Source organism: Mustela lutreola, chromosome 5 (genome assembly GCF_030435805.1).
Source record: "Mustela lutreola isolate mMusLut2 chromosome 5, mMusLut2.pri, whole genome shotgun sequence".
NCBI classification, from domain to species: domain Eukaryota; kingdom Metazoa; phylum Chordata; class Mammalia; order Carnivora; family Mustelidae; genus Mustela; species Mustela lutreola.
In genome coordinates, this window is record NC_081294.1 from 94044773 (window position 1) to 94066786 (window position 22014).

At 36.5% G+C, this 22014-nt stretch overlaps 1 protein-coding gene across 1 annotated transcript in view; it reads left to right on the forward strand.

Annotated features, from left to right (window-relative positions):
* The window catches only part of CWC27 (CWC27 spliceosome associated cyclophilin), a 196430-nt gene extending 177654 nt beyond the window's left edge, over window positions 1–18776 (forward strand). Inside the window, exon 14 of the mRNA XM_059175087.1 lies at window positions 18163–18776. Within this exon, the coding sequence (XP_059031070.1) occupies window positions 18163–18325 (163 nt within the window). The 3' untranslated portion in view covers window positions 18326–18776. The remainder of the gene's footprint in view (window positions 1–18162) is intronic.
* The last annotated feature ends 3238 nt before the right edge of the window (window positions 18777–22014 follow it).

Here is a 22014-nt window from a genome sequence, read left to right on the forward strand (position 1 = left end):
TTTCTACTTTGTATTATTTTGTATTTCGTTGTTTACTGGTGAAGTTGAACTTCTTAGGGACATCTGGGTGGCTCAGTCAATGGCTCAGTCAAAAGGCTCAGTCGGTTAAACATCTGCCTTCCGCTCAGATCATGATCCCAGGGTCCTGGGGCTGAGCTCCTTGCTCAGTAGGGAGCTGGCTTCCCGCTCCCTCTTCCTGCCACTCCCCCTGCTTGTGTTCTCCTTTTCTCTCTCTCCCTCTCAAGTAAGTAAACAAAATCTTTTTTTTTTAAGATTTTATTTATTTATTAGACAGAGACCACAAGTAGGCAGAGAGGCAGGCAGAGAGAGAGGAGGAAGCAGGCTCCCTGCTGAGCAGAGAGCCTGATATGGGGCTCGATCCCAGGACCCTGGGATCATGACCAGAGCTGAAGGCAGAGGCTTTAACCCACTGAGCCACCCAGGCGCCCCAATAAAATCTTTAAAAAAAAAAAAAGAAGTTGAACTTTTTAAAGATGTTAACTGTCCATTTATATTTCATCACCTTGTGGTGGTGGCTGTTTATTGTATGATTATATATTTCTTTCTGATTTACCAAATTTTTTACATATGAAAGATATTTTTGGTTTTAAATATTGTTACTAGTTTGCCATTATGATTGTTGTTTTGTTTTGCTTTTAACGTGGAGTTTTAAATATGCATTGCTAAATCTGCCAATTTTTTCTTCATGTTTGTGGCCCAATGTCACTCTTTAAGTTTTCATAATGCCAGGATTATATAAATACCTACTTGTATCTTTCTCTAGTGTTTTATAATTTTATTTTTATTTTTAACTGACATCTTTATCTGGAATTGATTATTTCGTGATTATGTTAAATTACTCTTGCAGCACTTTTTTCTATATTGCTAACTTCCACAATTGAATAGTCCTGTGTTCCCCCCCCCCCTGCTATTAAACACATCCTTTACATAGAGTAAGGACTTGGGAATATTTTGGGGTCAGTTTCAGTATTTTACATTGATTTTTCTGTCTACTCCTGTGTCAGTACTTCACTACTAAATTATTGTAGCCATATAATACTATTTAATATCTGGTAAGCAAGTTGGACCTTTATTGTTCAACACATATTTTTACTTTAAAAGCTTAAGCATCTGGATAATGTTGCTCCATTCGTATTTTCTCTGAGGTAACCACACCTGGAAAAATCTTAGACAATTGACCATGGAATCAATAAAAGGTCCCATTATTTAACAGGTGGCCACTACCTGAATTGCAGCCCCAGTGCCAAAAAGGAAATAATCAGTCTTTAGACAAACTCCCTACCTTCAAAGTAATGGAAAAGATTGCATGTGGAAAATAAGTAGCATGAAGAATAAAAAAAGAACAAAATCTAGGATATTTGATTGCCATTTTATAGTATAAGTTTATAAATGTTTTATGAGAAGTTTCAACAGAATTTTTTCCATCTCCCTGGTACTGAACAAAAAAGCACAAAGGATTAACAAAGTCATATAGTGGATAACATCTCATTTTTGTTATACATTATGTCAATCCCCAGGACATCTAGGGTGGCCATATATATATGTAAGCCACAAAGTCATCTTCCAAAGACATTCATTAATATTCTTCCTACTACCTACCATTTTGAATTATTAACACCCCTTATCCTCTCTGGTATTATTGAAGATAACCAAGTTAAATTTAATAATAATGTTCTTTCTGTTCCTTGTGTGCAGCTAATTCAGTTGGCCATAATATTTAAAATGTTGGGCTTGGCCTGTTTTTAAGTAGAAATAAAAGTTTTAAGAAGGAGCTAACTTTTCCTGAACATGTACAAAGCATCAATCTTGTTTAAACCTATAAGCTAGATCTTATTCTTATGCCCAGATTATGTGGGAAGAATCTGAAGCACAGAAAGGTTAAGTAATTTTAGTGAAGATCTCATAGCTAGTAAGTAGTAGATCTCAAAAACAGCTAATCATGCTTAGTTCAAGTGTGTGTGTGTGTTTTATATTGTAACAATTTATCTAACCTACATATTTTTCACATTTGCTTGTTAAAGCAGTGTTGTTGTTGTTGTTGTTGTTGTTGTTTTTTGGTAAACTGTGGTAACAAGGCCAAACAAGTGACTTCAGGACTTTATTATAAATTTTTGGTCAAAAATTGTCTATCTCCGGGACGCCTGGGTGGCTCAGTTGGTTAAGCAGCTGCCTTCGGCTCAGGTCATGATCCCAGGACGCTGGGATCGAGTCCCGCATCCGGGCTCCTTGCTCAGCAGGGAGCCTGCTTCTCCCTCTGCCTACCATTCTGTCCGCCTGTACTCGCTCTCTCCCCCTCTCTCTCTCTGACAAATAAATAAATAAAATCTTTTAAAAAAAAAAATTGTCTATCTCCCTTAAAATCATGGTAGATATTAAGTCCATGTTCCTAATATTATAAACCCTGTATTATCTGAAGAATTAAAATTCAGAAAGTTATTTAAAAGTTTAACTTAAAAAGAAGTGCCTCATTTACCCACATTTAGTCATAATTTTCCATGGGAATATAAAGAATAGATTATGAGTATGGGATTTGGAGTCAAACCTGCTTTGAATCCCCACTTGGAAATTTACTAGCTATGTGATTTTAGGCAAATTGTATAATCTTTCTAATCCTGTTCCTTACACCGTAATAGGATAGGTTAAACTGTAATTCTGATAGGTTAGTTTGTGGATTAAATGAAATACTTTTTTTAGAGGATTTAGCAGGGTGTCAGTGCTCAATAAATGTTTTGTTATTCTCATTTTTTATATTGTCATTGTTATTTTTGGAAAGTAATTCCTCTGTATTTGTTAGTAGATCTATCAAAATAATTATTGGAATTTATACCATTACTATAATGTTTGACAAATTTTATGACCTTTTCTTAATTAACCCATAATAAGTTGCAGTAGATAACTTTAGTTTTTATCATAATTCTTTTTGAGAAAAAATAAACTTGAGATTTGATAATTTTATGGTAAACAGTAATGCCTCATTAATGAAATATTGTTTTTTCTCCTTGAGCTGGTACTGAGAAAAGGGAGGGGTGGAGGGGATATCAGTTGAAAATAAAATTTAAATATAATGCAAAAGAACATCATCACTTTAGAGAGCAGAGAATTACGAGCTCAGTATAATGTAAATGTTTTTCTTCTCTTCCTCTTAGCCAAGTTCTAAAGTAGTGATAAAATGAAACAAGGAATAGGATTATAAACCTTGTTCCCTAATTAGTGTTCATTTTATTAAGGTAAATAATGCTGCAGTAAATAATGCTGCAGAAGACCAAATGAGATTCTTCATAAATAGGAACTTGTCAGGGTCGCTGACCGTGGGAAAGGTGGTTATTTTATTTCTAAGCCCTCTGACAAGTCCCCAAAGTCACCTTTTTCTGCCTTTTTTTTCTGTCTAAAGAAAACTCTTCTGTATTGACTCTGCTTTTATAGTTTGAACTGAAATAAATTTCTATCACATTAGGTAAGTTTGCTTTGTTCATGGATTTGTTCTGAGAGAGATGGGCAGATAGCCATGTACCCCAGCTGCTTACCAGGACTTTTTGACTGAGAACTCCATCTTCCCAAGTTGTTTTGTTAGTTCACTAGCCATAGATTAAATGTTATTGGCTGACCAGTTGGTTAAACCCCAGGGCAGGTGTTAGAATGTGTATTTCAGATTTATTCTGGAAAGCTTCTTAAACCTTTCCACCTGTATCCTACTGAGTGTGAAGCATGTTAGATAAGCAGGAAAGCTGAGAAGTTATTCCCATGCTGATGAAACTATTTTAAAAATTACATCTTTCACTTTTGCTCCAAAAATACTCAATATTTATTAAAGACACTCTATGAGGATTATTTTTTTTCTTTTTAAATGATGGAAACAAAAGGTTTTTTTAAGAGTTGGCTTTTCAAAACCCCAAACCAAGGAAGAAATACTATTAACATTCATTCAAAATTCAGAAGAAAGGAAGTTTTCCCACGTTAATGGTGAAGAGTAAAAAAAATTCCACTAGTGTTTATCTTTGTTTTCTTTTTCCATAGGCCAGCATCTTTCTTGGTTTACCTAATGCTCTATTTTCCTATACTTATCTTCATTTGTATTTCAAATGTTTAAAAACATTTTTTTTTAAATTTTTGTTACTGCTGTCCTCCCACTGTCAATTTTTAAATCACTCTTCTAAGTTTTGGCCACTTCTGTCTGCATTTTTCTCTGCTTCCTTTAAGTTTGTCTCCTATTTTGAGTGTTCTTTCATCCTTTTCCTCCTTGATTTTCTTCTCCTATTTAGCCTCTTCTGCTTCTCAGTCACCTCTGTCCTGTGTTGCCCTACTCTGCTGGACATGAAGAATCCCAGTGACTTCACTTTCCTGGATGTTTGTTTGTTTTTTAACACATTTTGATCTCTGGCCTCACTCATGTTTTTTCTGTCTCTTCATATGAATTACTGTGATTTCTACTATCTAATTCATGTTGAAAAAGACTCACAGTACTTTTATATGGAGTGATACTTTAACCCTTTAACTTCTTAATTCCTAAAGAAGCTTTAACATTTGTGAAAAGATAACCCTAAGTTACTTATAATCAGTGATGGAGAAAAGTTCTAAAATTAAAAATTTATATTGTTTTCAACTAAATATTACATTTTGATAGTTAAGATACTATCAAAATGTAAGAATCATCCAATTGATATTTTAAAATATATTCTAGAAATCATATGAAAATGTCAAAAGTTTAAACAATATTGCCATTTACATTTTAAGCCGTAGTTCAAAAGTGAACACAGAATCACAGAAAAAAAAGAGTTGTAATATTTGGGGTTGATAATGTCATTATTCTCTATATGATGAGTTTTAATTAATTCATTTGAAGGAAAACTAAAAGCTTATTATTAGATATACTTTCTTAAAATTATAATAAGTACCAAATGTTTAACTTAGTTACGCAGATTCTGCAGAAATTTTTTGATCTTTATTTTTCATTAGCAGCAAAAGTACCTGTAACAGTATCTGTCATCTTTAGACTTCCAAAGTTTCTAGACTGTGAACTGGGAAGCAGGTTCCAGTTTGATAAGTAAATTCAATATCTTCTCTTTAGTTACTTATATGTAAAAATGGAATGGAAGAAACCAAGTTATCTGCAGATCTAGAAAATCCAAAGTTATCTACCAGAAGTTCTAAGACTTCATTATTGTGGCCAGATACACAATTAATACACACAGATCAGTATCAGTTAATCAATTAATTAGTGCTCTAAAATAATCACTTAGAAAACATTTTTATAAAGATTTTATTATTTGAGAAAGAAAGCACAAATAGGGGCAGAGGGAAAGAGAGAAGCAGACTCACCACTGAACAGGGAGCCCAATATGGGGCTGGATCCCAGGACCCTGAGATCATGACCTGAGCCAAAAGAAAACACTAAACCAACTAAGCCACCCAGGAGCCCAGAAAAAAAAATTTTTTTTTTAAATTAAGAAAACGCAACCTGTTTTATGGCTAAATAGATAGGTATACTATGTTTCTAAAATGCTTAATTTTTAACAAAAAACAAGTTGTCTGAAAATTATTTCATAAACCTAATATAATCCAAATAAAAATACCAGTTGAAGGATGGAGAAAAATATATAAGCAAAAATAGCCAAGAAAATTTTTAAGAAAGAGTAGGAAAGCATAACTTCTCCCTCCTTAGGTATGGGCTACACATAATAAGTTCCCTCCAAAGAGTACAAGATGGAAAGCTGGGGCTGGGGGTGGGGAGGACAGAGAGTAACTTTAGAGTGAGAAAACTGACAAGCGCTCAGTGAGGTGATCAAGGTCAACATCAGTATCATAAATCATGTTGGTAGTATTTGCTTTTGATATAATGTAATGAAAATTGCACTTTACATTGTGGTCTTCCTCCCAGTAGCCCATAAGCCCACTGTGATCATGAGAAAAACATCCAGATAATTTCCATCAGTGTCGGCATCCCACAAAATACCCAACAAGTACTCCTGTAAGCTGTCAAAGGGATCAAAACAAGGAAATTCTGAGAAATCACCATAGCCAAGAATAGCCTAAGGAGACATGACAACGAATGTGATATCCTTATTGGGATACTGGAATAGAAAAAGGGACATTAGGGGCGCCTGGGTGGCTCAGTTGGTTAAGCCGCTGCCTTCGGCTCGGGTCGTGATCTCGGGGTCCTGGGATCGAGTCTCACATCGGGCTCTCTGCTCAGCAGGGGGCCTGCTTCCCTTCCTCTCTCTGTGATCTCTTCCCTTCCTCTCTCCTACTGTGATCTCTCTCTGTCAAATAAATAAATAAAATCTTTAAAAAAAAAAATGAAAAAGAAAAAGGGACATTAGGTAAAAGCTAAGTGTATTAATCTCCTAGGGCTACCATAACAAAAGTCCACAGACGAGGTGGCTTAAACAATAGAAATTTATTTTCTCACAGTTTTGGAGGCTAGAAGTCTAAGATGAAAATGTCAGCAGGGTTGAGTTCTTTTTTTTATTTTTTATTTTTTTTTAAAGATTTTATTTATTTGACAGAGATCACAAGTAGGCAGAGAGGGAGGCAGAGAGAGAGAGGAAGTGAAGCAGGCTCCCTGCCAAGCAGAGAGCCCAATGTGGTGCTCCATCCCAGGACCCTGGGATCATGACCTAAGTCGAAGGCAGAGGCCTTAACCCACTGAGCCACCCAGGTGCCCCAGCAGGGTTGATTTCTAATGAGACCTCTTTCCTTGGCTTGCAGATAGCCGCCTTCTTGTTCTGTTATCACATGGCCTTTTCTCTGTGTGCATATGCTCTTTGTGGTTCTTCCTCTTCTTTTAGGAACATTAGTTCTCTTTGGATTAAGGCACACTTTTATGACCTCATGTAATCGTTTTTTAATTGAGGTATAATTAGCATATAACATTGGTTTCAGATGTGTGACATAATTATTCAACATTCGTATTGCAGAATGACATTTTATCTTAATTACCTCTATAAAGGCCATATTTCCAAAGACAGTCATATTGGGAGTTAGGTCTTCAACTTACGAATCTGGGGGGAACACAGTTTAGTCCATAAGACTAAGGAAATATAAATAATCTATGGATTTAATAACAAGGTATCAATATTGGTTCATTAAGTGTAACAAATGTACCATACTAACATGAGATGGTAATAATAGAGAAAATTGGTTTGAGGGTATAAGGGAACTCTCCATACTAACTGCTCAATTTTTCTGTAAATCTAAACCTCTTAAAAAAACAGAATCTATTTTAAAATATAAACAAATTTTGAGAAATGTTGTTTAAGAGTAAGAAAGTAATGATCTTTCCCAGTCAGATGCCAAAATTATGAAAAGAGAACTGTAAAAGTGGTGTTGAAAATTTAGGTGGATAATTTACATGGTATTAATGTGAAGAAAGACTTAAGTATGACTTTAAGGACAGGCCACAAAGGAAGAGGCTGCTCCCAATGACTATATAAAACTGTAAAGTTCTATATCAGAGGGTGGAAAGAAGGAAAGAAGGGTGGAGGGAGGAAGACAGGAAATAGTAAGTAAAACTCAACAGAAAAAAATAAAATCAAAGGACAAATGATAAGCTAGAAAAACCATTTTGAATATATGTGATGAATATAGATTTATATTCTTAATATAGTAAAATTTCTCACAAATCCAAATGGATTTGTGGGCGAAGGATAGACACACATATCACAAAAGAAGAAAGACAGATAGCCAAAAACATGGGAGAAAAGGGAAAACAAAAGCTATTAAGGAAAATAAGGCACTTTGCCAATGAGGGTGTAAATTGATAAATCCTCTCCGGAGTGAAGTTAGACCATTCATATGAAATACCTTAAAAATGTACAAATCGTTGTCCTAAGAATTCTACTTCTGGGAATATATCCTAAACGTTAGTAAAGATTCTCTATTACAAATGATAGAAATATCTTAAACAAAAATGGGGACTCTATCAGCAAGGGAATCTTAAGAAGTAAAGCTAGGGCATGAGTAGACCAGAGAATTCAACCAGTATTCTCTTTTTTCTGTCTCCTGGCTCCATTTTCCTCTCAGTTGGCCTCATCCGTAGGCCAGGCTTCCCCTAGGGGGGTGCCAAAGATGGCCGTCAGAAGCTCTAGGATTATATTATGACCAACCTTAATGGTTCCAGGAAAAGTTCTGGAACCAATTCCGTTTGGCCTTTTCAAATTCAAATGCCCATGCCCTGATGTAATCACTGGTTATTCTGGGCAAGCCTAGTACATGAGTCCCCATACTGGGACAAGGACAGCAGATGTCATTCTACTCCGACAACCTGGACTGAGAGTGGAGAGGGTCATTTCTGAAAGAAAAAGAATTATGCTACCAAAAGAAAGAATACTGTACCAGCCTTTCTTCCACAACATTTCTACAAATAAGAAAATCCAAAATTCTCTTAATCACATAGCTACTATTAGCAACATTTTGTTTATCAAGGTGAAAATCTGAACAAGCCTAAGAATCCTACAACATGAGGTTGATTGTAAATTATCTATAGGATAAACTCTTAGACAATATTTTTTTTTAGATTTTATTTATTTATTTGAGAGAAAGTATGAGCGGTGAGGAGGAGCAGAGGGAGAGGGAGAAGCATACTCTGTACTGAGCAGGGAGCCCAAGCTAGGGCTAGATCCCAGGACCCTGAGATTATGGTTTGGGCTGAAGGCAGACCAATTAACCATTTGAGCCACTCAAGAACCCCCAAATACTGGAAAGCTAATTAAATGACACAGAAGTATAGTTATCCGGGGTCCCTGGGTGGCTCAGTAGGTTAAGTGTCTGCCTTTGGCGTGTGTCATGATCCCAGAGTCAGACGATTGAGCCCCATGTCTGGCTCTTTCTTCAGCAGGGAGTCTGTTCTCCTCTCTCTACCCCTCCCCACCACTCATGCACACACACACACACACACACACACACGCACTCTCTCTCTCTCTCAAATAAATAAAATCTTTAAAAAAAGTTAAAAAGTAGAGTTATCCATGTAAAGATGATCGTGGTATAGTTGGGTATGAAATGCAAATTACACGACACCTGGGTGGCTCAGTGGGTTAAGGCCTCTGCCTTCAGCTCAGGTCATGATCTCAGGGTCCTGGGATCGAGCCCCACATCAGGCTCTCTGCTCAGCGGGGAGCCTGCTTCCTCCTCTCTCTCTGCCTACTGTGATCTCTGTCTGTCAAATAAATAAATAAAATCTTTAAAACAATGCAAACTATAAAATGTATAAAATATATGCATTATGATCCCTTTATACACACACACACACAAATATCCATATATGTATTATACATGCATATGTATTTATATATATATTCATATAGTCATATTCAGAGAGATGCACAGGAAAAGTACAGGAAGTGATGTACCTGTATAAGTTTATAATAATTATTGATGAGCTATGGAATTACAGATGATTTTTTTTTTAAGATTTTATTTATTTAGTGGGAGAGGGAGAAGCAGGCCTCCCACTAATCAGGGAGCCTGATGCGGGGCTCAGTCCCAGGACCCTGGGATCATGACCTGAGCTGAAGGCAGTTGCTTAACCAACTGAGCCACGGAGGCACCCAAGACTGGATATATTTTAAAATATACATACAAGCCTCCAAAGTAAGTAAGATCAAATAAGTTATGTGTGTATGACGGTGTACACAAAAACATCTGAAAAAGTCTATGCAGTATAATAAAATATTATGAAATATAACTTTATACAAGCACAGTTTATGTGTAGCACATATATACAAAATACAAAATAAAGTGAAATAATAAGTGTTGGACTTGGTGGAGGCATGATGTTTGAATCTCATTCTAATTATGTGACATAATTGGGGCGCATATCACAATCTCCTCTTCACAGACAAAGAAACAGGCCTGAAAAGCAATATGACTTTCCTACAGTAGCATTTAGTGACTGAACTATAACTCAGGTCTTCCAACTGCAGTGCACAAAAGTTTCCATAGAAAGTGTCAGAGAACTCAAAAGTAAGGATACTGAAAGCCAGGTCAGTCAGAAGATTTTTATAAGGGATGGGAATTACACTTGGGCTTTGAAAGGATAGGGGACACAGACCAGTGGGAAGGGGGTGGTAGGACATTCCAGGGAAGTGATGTGGAAAGAGTATGCTGCAGGCCATCTATGATACAGAGCTGGGTGTGGTCCTTTCAAAGAATCAAATGTGGGCAAAACTTGAAAAATGTTTTGTCTTGCTGAAATTTTTCTTTAAAAACAAAAAGGGCTATTTTTGCTTTCAAATGCAAATCTCCTTTCCCTCAAAAGAAATCTTCAACCAGATCATTTAAGTTTCTCATCTGTAGTCCTGTAGAATAATAAACTTTAATAACTAGGAGTTATTTAGTTGGGTTTCTTAGGAATTCTAATCTAATAGAGAAATGAGAAGCTGTCAACACAGTATACTAAAGACAAATTATGAGGATGACAGTTTCACAAAGAATGGCAAGGCCTTTCAACCCAACTCAAGGGAGGCTGTCTGAGGACAATATATGTGTTTTGCCCCTACCTCAGATCTCAAAGACAAAGAGTACAAAAGACAAATGTCAATTCATAGGCAATTTAAGTGGCCATTTGAGGAAGATAAGTATTGGATTTTCGTAACATAAAATTAGTAGTGGTGGGAATACTTTGTTTTAGCTTTTTGAAATATTAACCTTTTCTCTGGTGTTGTGGAGTTTGAAAGTTACTGACCTAGAAAATGCAAGGGTTTATAAACGTAATAGCTAAATAATTCAGAATTATATATATTAATATTATTAAGGAGAATGGTAAAAAAAAAAATTCAAAATTCTAGCCGAAGGTTTTAGAAGTAACCAGAAGTGACTGGTTACCCAGAAACAGTTATTAATTCATCAGAAATTTATTGAGAGTGTTCTTCTTGCCAAGCATTGGTGACTGGTGCTGGTGCAAAGGCAAGTAAAACTGAGGCAACTCCAGTTGCGAGAGCCTAAACTAGAGAAATGTACAGAAGAGGGCCTAACCCCACTAGAAAAAGAGGACAGGCCAGGAGAGGAATCAGGGACTGGTTCCCACAAGGGATGACACCTCAGCCAAGGCAAGGGAGAGAAATGTATCACCATAGAGAGGCAGGAAGCAGGCAGGAAAGTGCAGGTCTTGTTCAGGAAACTGCAAGTAATTCAGGATGCCTGGGGTATAAATGGGATCAGAGAAGGTGATACAGGACCTTGAAATCAAAAACCAAATTACAAAGTGCAAATAAGAAATTTGGGTTTCATTGTGTAGACAATGGGGAGCACCAAAGGATTTAGCACAGAAGAGTTTTCATGGCTAGATTTGCATTTTGAAAGATACATCTATAACAGAAAAGACCTGGATATCATTATCAACCACAGTGCACTCCTTACTAATTAGATGACTGATAGGAGACTGCCAAACAACCAACCTCCGAGGGGCAGGCTATGGGCACTTGGCTCTCCCGCTTTGGGACTCCAGCTGAAGGGGGTGTCCCAACCTAGCATCCTCATTTGAGGAAGTATAAGGTGAAACTGAGACTGAGATTCTAGACAGCGCTACTAAAGACAATAATGGGATAAAAATTTACAGTGAAAATTACTTTTTTTTTTTTTTTTTTAGCAAGTTTTCTTCTAAAAGAGAGGTATCTTTTCCCAAAGAGCCTCCTATGTTGCTCAAGACATTTGTGAAACTTCTCTTTTGGAATTGATTTAAAGGCTAGTCTGGGAACTAAACAAATAATCATTCTTGTCTCTTTATAGTTGGATTTTTAAAAAAAAAATTTAGTCCAAAATAAGCACTACCCAATCTGATTTTTTTTTAACTTATTCACTCTATTTAGCACTGAATTAACTTTCGAATTGTTCTTAAAGTTAAATCCATCTTCACAAGATGAACATTTCTTACCTCTGAAGACATTTATTAGAGTACCTCACCAACTACTTACCAGCTACAGGTTTCTTGACCATGAATCTCACAAATTGCCTGTGCAGTGGGGGTGATGACAACATCTTTCCTGCCTCCCCCATACTACTACAACTGTGAAGATTATAGCAAACAACATGTGAAAGCTTTTTGTGGAGAGCTGTGTCCATAGATGCTCTTACTGTCACCTCACGCTTTGCAAGCAATCCCAGATGTGCATTTGTTCTGGTGTCTGTGTGTGCATCTCCCTAACAGACTGTTCGCTAATATTGGCAGGGCCTGGGTCATATTTGGCTTGCGTCCCTGGTGTCTGACACAGGTTCTCACACATAATATGTCCTCAGATGTTTGTTGAGTGAAGAATTAAGTCCAGTTTCTTGCCTTATCTTCAAATGATATATAAGAAAAGGATAATACACTTGAGATTATTCAGTTAATGAGCTCAGAGGCCACTTATGCTTCTTCAAGTACCTGAGTAGTTCATCATTAGGAACTGGATGTTCATCTCTGAAGGGGCCAGAACAAATGGCTGATGAAATAAATCAATGTGAAAATGTAAAGATTCTTAAACTTCAGTGCTGTAGTCTTAAATTTGACTGTATTTTAAAGTCACCAGGAAAAAATTTTAATTACCAACTTAATTACCAATGCTGGGGCCCCATCCCAGCACAGTTAAATTAATATCTCTAGAGGTAGAAGCCTGGCATAGTTTTTAAAGCTACCCAAATGATTCTAACATACAGCCTGTGTTTGATGCAGGGCTCTAGGATTAGTCTATGTAAAACTGCTTTAAAAAGTATCTATCAAGGAGCACCTGCCATTCTCAGTCGGTGGGGCATGTGACTCTTGATCTCGGGGTCATGAGTGCAAGCCCCATGTTGCACACAGAGTTTACTTAATAAAAAAATTAAAAATAAAAAAAACCCATCTAGTTTTACAGTAGGAACCATAGTCAGTAGAAAGGAAGATAAGGCATGCTTCCACTGAAGTCTATGAGTACAACCAGCCATTAAGTGATAGGAGGACAGTGGAAAAGCAGCAATCAGTATGTGCTGAGCTATGAGAGGTCATGAAAAGGTGGGCTTGTGCTGAGCATGAGACTTTGTGCAGACCTATTAGACATTTTAAAAGTTTATCACAAAAATAAAAGACGTTCCCTGCCCAAAAAAGGAGGCCAAGTGTTAGTTTAGCAGACCAGCTAGTACCAGCCAACAGGCCTGGCCAGTACAAAGGATCTGGGGGTTTTGCTTTACAATACAAATCACCATTCTCGGCGCTGGGAATACAATTATGAACAAGACTCAAACCGTCTCGAATAACTGATGGTCTGATCACAATTAAGTGGATAGCCAGTTACAAAAGGGTAAATGATGAAAGAAACAAAATAAGGTTGGTAAGATAGGAAGATGTAGTTGTTAGAGAGTTTTAAGGGTCTGGCTGAGATAGTTCAGTCTAATACAATAGTCAGTAATTCCTGGTCAAAGAAATATATTAGAAAGATTATTTTAGGGGCACCTGGCTGACTCAGTCAATAGAGCATGTACTCTCGATCTTGACGTTGTGAGTTCAGCCCTGTGTTGAGTGTGGAACCACTTAATTTTTTAAAAACTTAATATTATTTTAGAACCTTTGCAGGATTGGAAGGAGAAATAGTACCGATGTAGAACAGTTAGAATACCGACCAAAGTCTAAGGATGGGGTGGTAAGTTCCTAAATTGGTGAGACTTGGGAAGGAGTAGTTTATAGATTTCCTGAGAAAAAGATGGCTATTTACAATAGAAGCATAAGTAATCTTGTGCTTATGCTTAATGCATTTTAGTCAGAAACAAATTTTTCTGGAATTCTATATTGTACTACTTACTGTATGTTTGAGAATAAGTACCTTTCTTGTGTTCTCCATTAATATCAATTGCTGTCATTTCTTAATCTATTTCACGATTTGGGAGAACTTTAAAAACTGAATGTCAGATTAGTGAGTTTAGTCAAGGTCCAGGTCCTTTTTAAACAATCAGTTGTTTACTTTGTTTATAATTTCATACAACCCCACTGGGGGGGGGGGGGGGCAAAAAACCTGTTCTACCAAATAACCTCTATGAAAATGTAAACCTCCATATTTCTGTAACACACTGAAGTCAGTGCTCTTGTTTGAGAATCTGAGCTTATGTAAATTTTTTATTAAAGAGAACTGAAGTTTTTGTCTTTGCCTTCAAGTGAACCTTCTAAAATGTTCATATGTAAATGATCAGTGTGCAATTAATTCCAAAAAATTAACTGCTCTTGTTGGGCCAGTTCCATGACCAGACACAGAGTGAATAGTATTGAGTTATCGAGAGATACAGTATTGTAAATGACCAGACCTTATGTACTTGAGTTAAGTCTGTAGTATAAGTCTGCATGTGTATTCTCACAGGAGACTGTAAAATGTGGGCATGCTTTCAATTCATGCAGTCTGTGATTTATGGAGGCACATAGGTCAGGAGTTTATTATGCTGAAAATCATAATAACTGTTTTGTTCTGCTTTTTAAAATGAAGTGACCAAAGCATGTTGAAAGATAAATGGGTGAACCATTTGATTATGCTTTTATTTCTATTAAAGATTAAATATTATTGCTGAGTAACCAGCCATGCTAAGTATTATGATATTAAAGCTGAAGTAGTTTGTAAGCTGATAGCCCCTTCTTTCCTCTGGGTTTAGGTTTGTTATTAATCAAAATGTTGGACTTGTTTAGTGCAGTGGTGTATGAAACAAACAGTTGAAAAAGACAGCTACTTTAATTTACGGCTTTCTGTTTTTTTCAAATTTGTAGGAAAATCTGTTTCTCTTTGTGGACTTTGTGCTGTTATTCACATGTTTAGAGTTCAATTCTTATACCAGAGCCAACTAAATCCAATGGTTGCAAGATACTCTCATGGGATAGAAAGGAGGAAGGTGCCTATAAGGTTTTAATTGACAAGTTCTGGTAAAGTCATTTTTGAAATGTGGGCAGTCCTAATAGAAATGGGTATTACCAAAAAATCCATCTGTATTTTTGGATAGAGAGAGCAATAATTTTTGAAATAGAAAATGTTTATATAGAAAGATATTAATAAGTTAAGGACAGTGGTTTTGTTTTTCACTATCAATACAGGAAAATTGAATAAAATTGTTTTAAAGGGTATGTTTTGAGCTACTTCCTGGTTTCAGCTTAGGTATCTGCACAAGAATCATTTGCTAAACACTTACTGAAATGCAGTGTAGGGCCTGTACTCCCCACAATGTGTGGTAAAAAACCTTCAAAAGGACATCCTGCCACCCTTCTAAACTTGTTCCTCAGAAGTGCAAATACACTTAAAATTCCTAAAAAATATACTCTGTGGGAAATGCAGAACTGATCGTAAGATGTGTCAAAGAAAAATACCACCTCTTATTACCTGAAACAAAAAGTTTAATTTATTACTTAAGTAAGGAAGAGCTATGCTTTTAGGTCCAGTTCCTGGGCAAAGTGGGTTGGAAATCTTTAACATAGAGTTTTGGGGTCAGAGATTATTTAGGGATTGACAGCCTCAGAAGCCCAATACCAACAGGAGACTGTCGGTGATTGGTTGGTTTCAGAAATATGATTAGTAAAGTCCACCACTGACTGATTAGCCAACTATCAAAAGCATAAGGCTCTCACTGACTAGTTGGTTTTCAAAGGTGTATTTACTGAACTGAGTTGTCACTGACATTTAGGTCTAGGCAGATCATCATTAATTGATTAAATCCAGTTCAATTATGTTTCAAAGTGGTTCTAGTTGTTCTTTGTTAACCATGAATGTAGAACAATCAGCCTTTTTCTAGGAATTGGGAGTTTTTTTATTCTCAGAAGCTAATACGTAAACACTGTAGGTAACTGAAAGCATAAGAAAATCAGACTTGAGGAATCCATTTAAATAACCAATGATCCTATGATGCATTTCCTTTTTCTTTCATACTTGTAGTTTCCAGGATTTTATTAATATCTCCAATTGAAAAGTTGTAATCAAAACCTATGAATACCCTATCTTCTTCCTCCCACAGAGAATCTACAGATTTGTCCTACTAAATTGTGTGATTATCCATGATAAAATTGATGCTATTTATTCTGTTACTGTAAACTTAATTCAGAGCTCTTTTTTCTATTTCTTCCATTAAATCTATCTGTGCATCTTAAAAGAAGATAGAAACAATTTAAAATGGAAACTAAGGAAGCATGGGCCACATTATCACCATTTCTGAAATTATCTATCAGCATGGTTTTTCCACTGTACTTGCTATGGTAAAGAAGTCACTATATTTTCTGATTTTCTTTTTTGTTGTTATTTCTTTTTTTTCCTTTTTTATATAGTTGCCATACAGTGTTATATTAGATTTAGGTGTACAACATAGTGATTCAATTATGTACACCTTATACCATGCTTACCATAAGTGTAGGTACCATGTCACTATGCAACACTATTACAATGTCGTTGACTATATTCCTTATGCTGGGCCTTTTATTTCCATGACTTATTCATTCCATAATGGGAAGCCTGTACATCCCACACCTCTTTACCCATTTGGCCCATCTTCCCACCCCTCTCCCCTCTGTTCCCAAAGATTGCTGTCTGTATTTATAGGTCTGATTCTGTTTGTTTGTTAATTGATTTGTTTGGTTTTTTAGATTGTACATCTAAGTGAAATAATATGGTATTTGTCGTTGACTTATTTCAGTAAACGTAATACCCTCTAGGTCCACCTAGGGGGTGCCATGTTGTAAATGGCAAGATCTCATCTGACGCCTTTTGTAAAAAAGGGTGTTTACTAAAGCAAGAGAAATATAAGAAGTCAGCAGTTCTGACAGGTGATAGGGCATTTTCATGTATTGAAATAAGTTATGAAATCTGATGCAAATAACAAATTATTAATAATAAAGTATTAAAATGTGCATGTGACTTACCTCATTTGGTAACTTAAAGTAAATTCTAGGTCATCTGTATAATAATATCACTTGTACTAATTGCATTCCAGTAAGCTCTTCTGGGATGGAAGGGGTGGGAATGGTAGTTAAGACTCAACTTGTCAGCCCTCAAGAACAGTAGCTAGTGAATGCTAAGTACCACTAATATTGTAAAATTTTATTTCTCTGCAAAATCTTTTCTTCAAAATGTAAATATATCCATGAGAGTTTATCACATAAGTAAATTTCACTCAGCATTTGTGCTACTGCAGGGAAAAGGGGTGGGAGGATTTGTGTTGGTACCTACTGCCCAAATCTCAGCTTGTTCAGGGGAAAGAAATTAATGTAATATTTGGGTTTCATGTGAAAGTTACAACGGGTGTATGGGGAGTGTTAATCCGATAGGCAATTTAGCTCTATCAGCTGTGATAAAAGTGTTGGGTATGCCCACTTTAAAATTGCTTAACTAACAAGTGGGAAAAGCCTTAGTAGTTTTGTTTATATTATCAAAACTGAACTTTTCTCTTTCCAGATTCATTCAACTGCCCTGAAATCTGGTCTTTGACTTCTCCATTTATTTCTGACACCTCCTAATGGCGGCAGCGCTAATCACTTACATATTTCCCTGCTGCTAAGGATAGCCAGCTTATGACCACTTATGATTCAAGCACATGTTGATACCTTAAGACCAGTAAGCATTTGATAAAGTGGGAAAGCAGGATGGTTAAATTTGTTGTAATCAACAGTAAGAGGAGGAAATTAGTCCATGGAGTTATGCCAAAGCTTAGTTTCCTTTTGCACGAAAAAAAAATCATTTTTTTTTTTAACCCTGCAACGCCCCAGAAAAGGCAGTCTTAATACCATTTGAACAAGAATTTTCTTAACACATTCCTGACTCTTGACCCCTTTAACTGCTGAAAACAAAAAGATCAGATAGGGCTGGTTTGTTGTCTGGAGTTCTGCCCCTCAACCCTGGCTAAGTGACTGTGCTCTTTAAAGGAAGTTGGCAAAATGCTCTCTGAGTTTAGTTGAAGGAACACTTCTGGGGAGAATTCCTTAACCTCCCATCAGGAAAGGACCTTCAAGTGAAGACTGAGGCAAAGAGACTCATTACTAAAAGTACAAAGCAACAGAACAAACTCCAGACATGTTTTTCAAATTTAAGTGGTTTCCATGTGGTATAAGCACCAATAAACAATAAACCCATGTTGGTGTTCTGTACCCTTATGGTTCATTATGCCAAGGACAGTATAGTATAAAATTTCTACTTTCTGTTCTCCTGCCAAAATCACTGAACCATCTCTCTCCCTCTTCAGGATGTCACATGTACTTCAGTTTGAGGATAAAACCAGAAAAGTGAAAGATGCAAGCATGCAAGATTCAGATACATTCGAAATCTATGATCCTCGGAATCCAGTGAATAAGAGAAGACGAGAAGAAAGCAAAAAGTTGATGAGAGAAAAAAAAGAAAGAAGATAAAACAACAGTAATGTTTAACTAGAACTAGCTAGAAATGTTCCTGTAATAAATGGCCTCATAACAGCCATTGTTCCCAACAGCATCACTTATAAGGGTGTGAAGAGAAGTATTTTCAAACCTGTTGTCTGGTTTTGAAGAACAGTTATATGTAAATCGTGGAATGATATAAGCAAATGTTTTTGTTTACCGATACATGCTTTTCCCCCATTTGAACTTTTATATTGCTAAATCTGAAATAAAATAACTTTACTGCCAGTTTACATGTTAACTATTTGTAGACTGTGGCAGCCTGTGTGTTATCTCTTTATCCTAAATATGTAAAGCCTTTGTTTTCAATATTTTTTTAATAAGAAGTTCTTGCAAGAAAGAGTATTTAAGGGAAACCTCCCTGGCATTCTGTTATCACATTACTGAACTTAGAATGTAATAAAAAAAAAATACATAATATAAAGATTGATTTTTGTTGTTGTTCTGGATCTAAGTATCTAAAAATAGCCACATCAGTAAGACTCAGTAGCCCCATGCCATAATGCTTGAGGATTCCCCAAGGGAAGATTCTCACCTTCATCTAAGCCAGCACCTGGGTTTTATAAGTATAATCAAGACATTAATACACTGAGTTATATCAGCCAAACTTTACTGCACACACTGGCTAATACAGGGCTACCAGTCTACTCCCCTGCCCTTCTCGGCATAGCAACAGCAGGAGAACATGCAGAGTTCCCATTCTAGCAAGAGAACTAACTCATAAAGAATTTAGCCTTGTTGAAAACCAATCATACCGGTTATTTACTATATATTATCTTTTTTTACCCAGTTTTTCTAGAATCCGAATCCTCAAATTATACCACAGGCTGACTTTCAGTTACCTAATAAAACCTCACCAGCCATGTTTTTTTCAGATAGTGTCTCATTGACTCTCTTTTTTCCCAAATGTAATCCGACAGACTTTCTCTAGAGCACTTGTTCCCAAACTGTAGTCCCCAGTATTACACTGCAGTGGCAATAGTATCACTTGGAGACATGTTAGAAATGCAATATGTTGCCATACTCCCCACCACCACCACCCTACCTCCAGATTATTGAATCTGAAACTTCGAACCGAGAGGATTTTTTTTACACAGATTGCTGGCTTCGCTGCAGATGATTCAATCTTTGGAGCATGGCAATATCTAGTGAAATTAAAGATATGAATATCCATTTATCAAAAAATTCTAATCCCAGGTCTGCCTCCTAAAGAAATTCTCACACATTGCTCAAGGAGACCTCTACTAAGTATATATTGAAGCATCAACAAAAGAATGGATAACTAAGTTGTTGTATATCCATACTATGGAATACTATGTAGTGAAAATCAATAAGCAAGAGTTATGTGTATGAGCTTATCTTAAAAATAATGTGAAGAAAGGGAACCATCTATATAAAAATTTTAAACATGCAACACAGCATTCTATTTTGTTTAATGATGTACACAATTAGCAAAAGTATAAAAACATGAATGAGAATAGTGATTACCTATGAAGAGGCAAAAGTAACATATAGGGGCTTCATTTGTGTTTGTAATGTTTCATTTCTTAAGGGAGATGCTAGGTACTCAAACCTCATTATATTCTCTCTATATTCTAGTATGCCTGAGATATTTCCTATTTTTTCCTTTATGATCATATCTAGAACCTGAGGTGAGAAGAGAGAAGGACTCCCAGTAGTAAAAAGAACACTTTCTTTTTTGCTTCAGAAATAGGAGAAAGTTTCAAAGAGGAGAGGGAGATGATAGTGGTATTCGAAGAAAACATCAACACCCTCCAAAGCAGGGTGATTAAACACAAACCCACGAAGATACAAGCCAGTGTTCAGAAGTGTGCCCAGTCTCCCCTCACCACAATATCAGCTGTTTTACAGATATTCACAATGCAAAATTATGTTTTCCAAATTCACAAAGTTTCTGTTAGTTATTCAGAAATACATTAGCACTGGATTTCTTTATACAGTATAATCCTATAGGTTTCTTTCTGTTTCTACTTGAATGTGTCCATCTTTAAGAACAGATGGGACCAGGACGCCTGGGTGGCTCAGTTGGTTAAGCAGCTGCCTTCGGCTCAGGTCATGATCCCAGCGTCCTGGGATCGAGTCCCACATCGGGCTCCTTGCTCCGCAGGGAGCCTGCTTCTCCCTCTGCCTCTGCCTTCCACTCTGTCTGCCTGTGCTCCCTCTCACTCTCTCTCTCTCTGACAAATAAATAAATAAAATCTTTAAAAAAAAAAAAAAAAAAAAAGAACAGATGGGACCAAAGGGCTCCAGAGCACAAGCCAAAAGAATAGTATTTGTAGGTGTAAAAATATAACTGAGTGGCAAAATTAAACTCTCAAGTTGGTTGAATGCTCCTTATCCTGCTTGAACCATCAGGAGCAGAAAAATCTGAAATTCTACAGAGATTAGAATCCCACCTGAAAATTTCACCGTAATAATAAAATTCACTTAGAAATTAACTGCATCAAAGCAATAACAGTTTTTTAAAGCTTGAGAATATAGTTAAATAATCTATTAAATATGGTATTAAATGTGTTTATAATAAAATCTTTGGCATAGCAGAGGAATGTTTGGGTCCCCCCCCAAAAAAAATCAATTCAAAGACAAAAAATAAAAAACACAAGAAAATTAGGCTTTATAATTCATTCTAATTTTAAATTTATTTGTATTTACTTTCCTTTTCTGTGTCTTGCCTTAGGGATGTCACCCTGAAACAGTGAAGTCTATCAGCATTTCTTGTTGGTTGTCTATCACAATCCCGGACCTTCTGGAGACCAAAGAGAAAAGTGGGGGGCTGTGGGGGTAGGGAAGGAAAAAATGAAGCAAGATGGGATGGGGGGCACCTGGGTGGTTCAGTGGGTTAAGCCTCTGCCTTCAGTTCAGGTCATGATCTTAGGGTCCTGGGATCGAGCCCCCCATCAGGCTCCCTGCTCATCAGGGAACCTGCTTCCCTCTCTCTTTCTGCCTGCCTCTCTGCCTATTTGTGATCTCTGTCTGTCAAATAAATAAATAAAAACTTGAAAAAAAAAAAAAAAACATGGGATTGGGAGGAAGACAAACCATAAGAGACTTTTAATCTCACAAAACAAATTGAGGATTGCTGGGGGTAGGGGGCGGTGTAGAGAAGGTGGTTGAGGTATGGACATTGGGGAGGGTATGTGATATAGTGAGTCCTGTGAAGTGTGTAAGCCTGATGATTCACAAACCTGTACCCCTGGGGCAAATAATATATGTTAATAAAAATAAATAACAATTAAAAAGAAAAGAAAAGCAACTCCTGGCAATTTTCTTCTCATTTTCTGACTAGCCATTTTTTCACTTTGGTTAAAGCTTTTGGCAAGGTGGAAGTTAAAACTTACTAGATCTCTCCTTTCTCAGTAGGTAATTGAAGTAAATGCAGATCTCTAGAATTTTTAATGGTGTAATATAAAACACATATTGTTACATGCCTGAGCTTTCTTTAAACTCTGAAGCCACACAGTAATATATCTGCTGCATTTAAAAATGGGGACAGCATAGAACAAGGTCAGTAAAATGTGTGAGGTGAGTGGTTTGCTGCTGTTGTTTTTAGAACAAGTTCAATAAGCTACGGTGTCCTTATCAAACTACCAAGTTTCTTGATAGGATCTGACGTGTGAGGTACATAAACCTGTTCTGTTGTA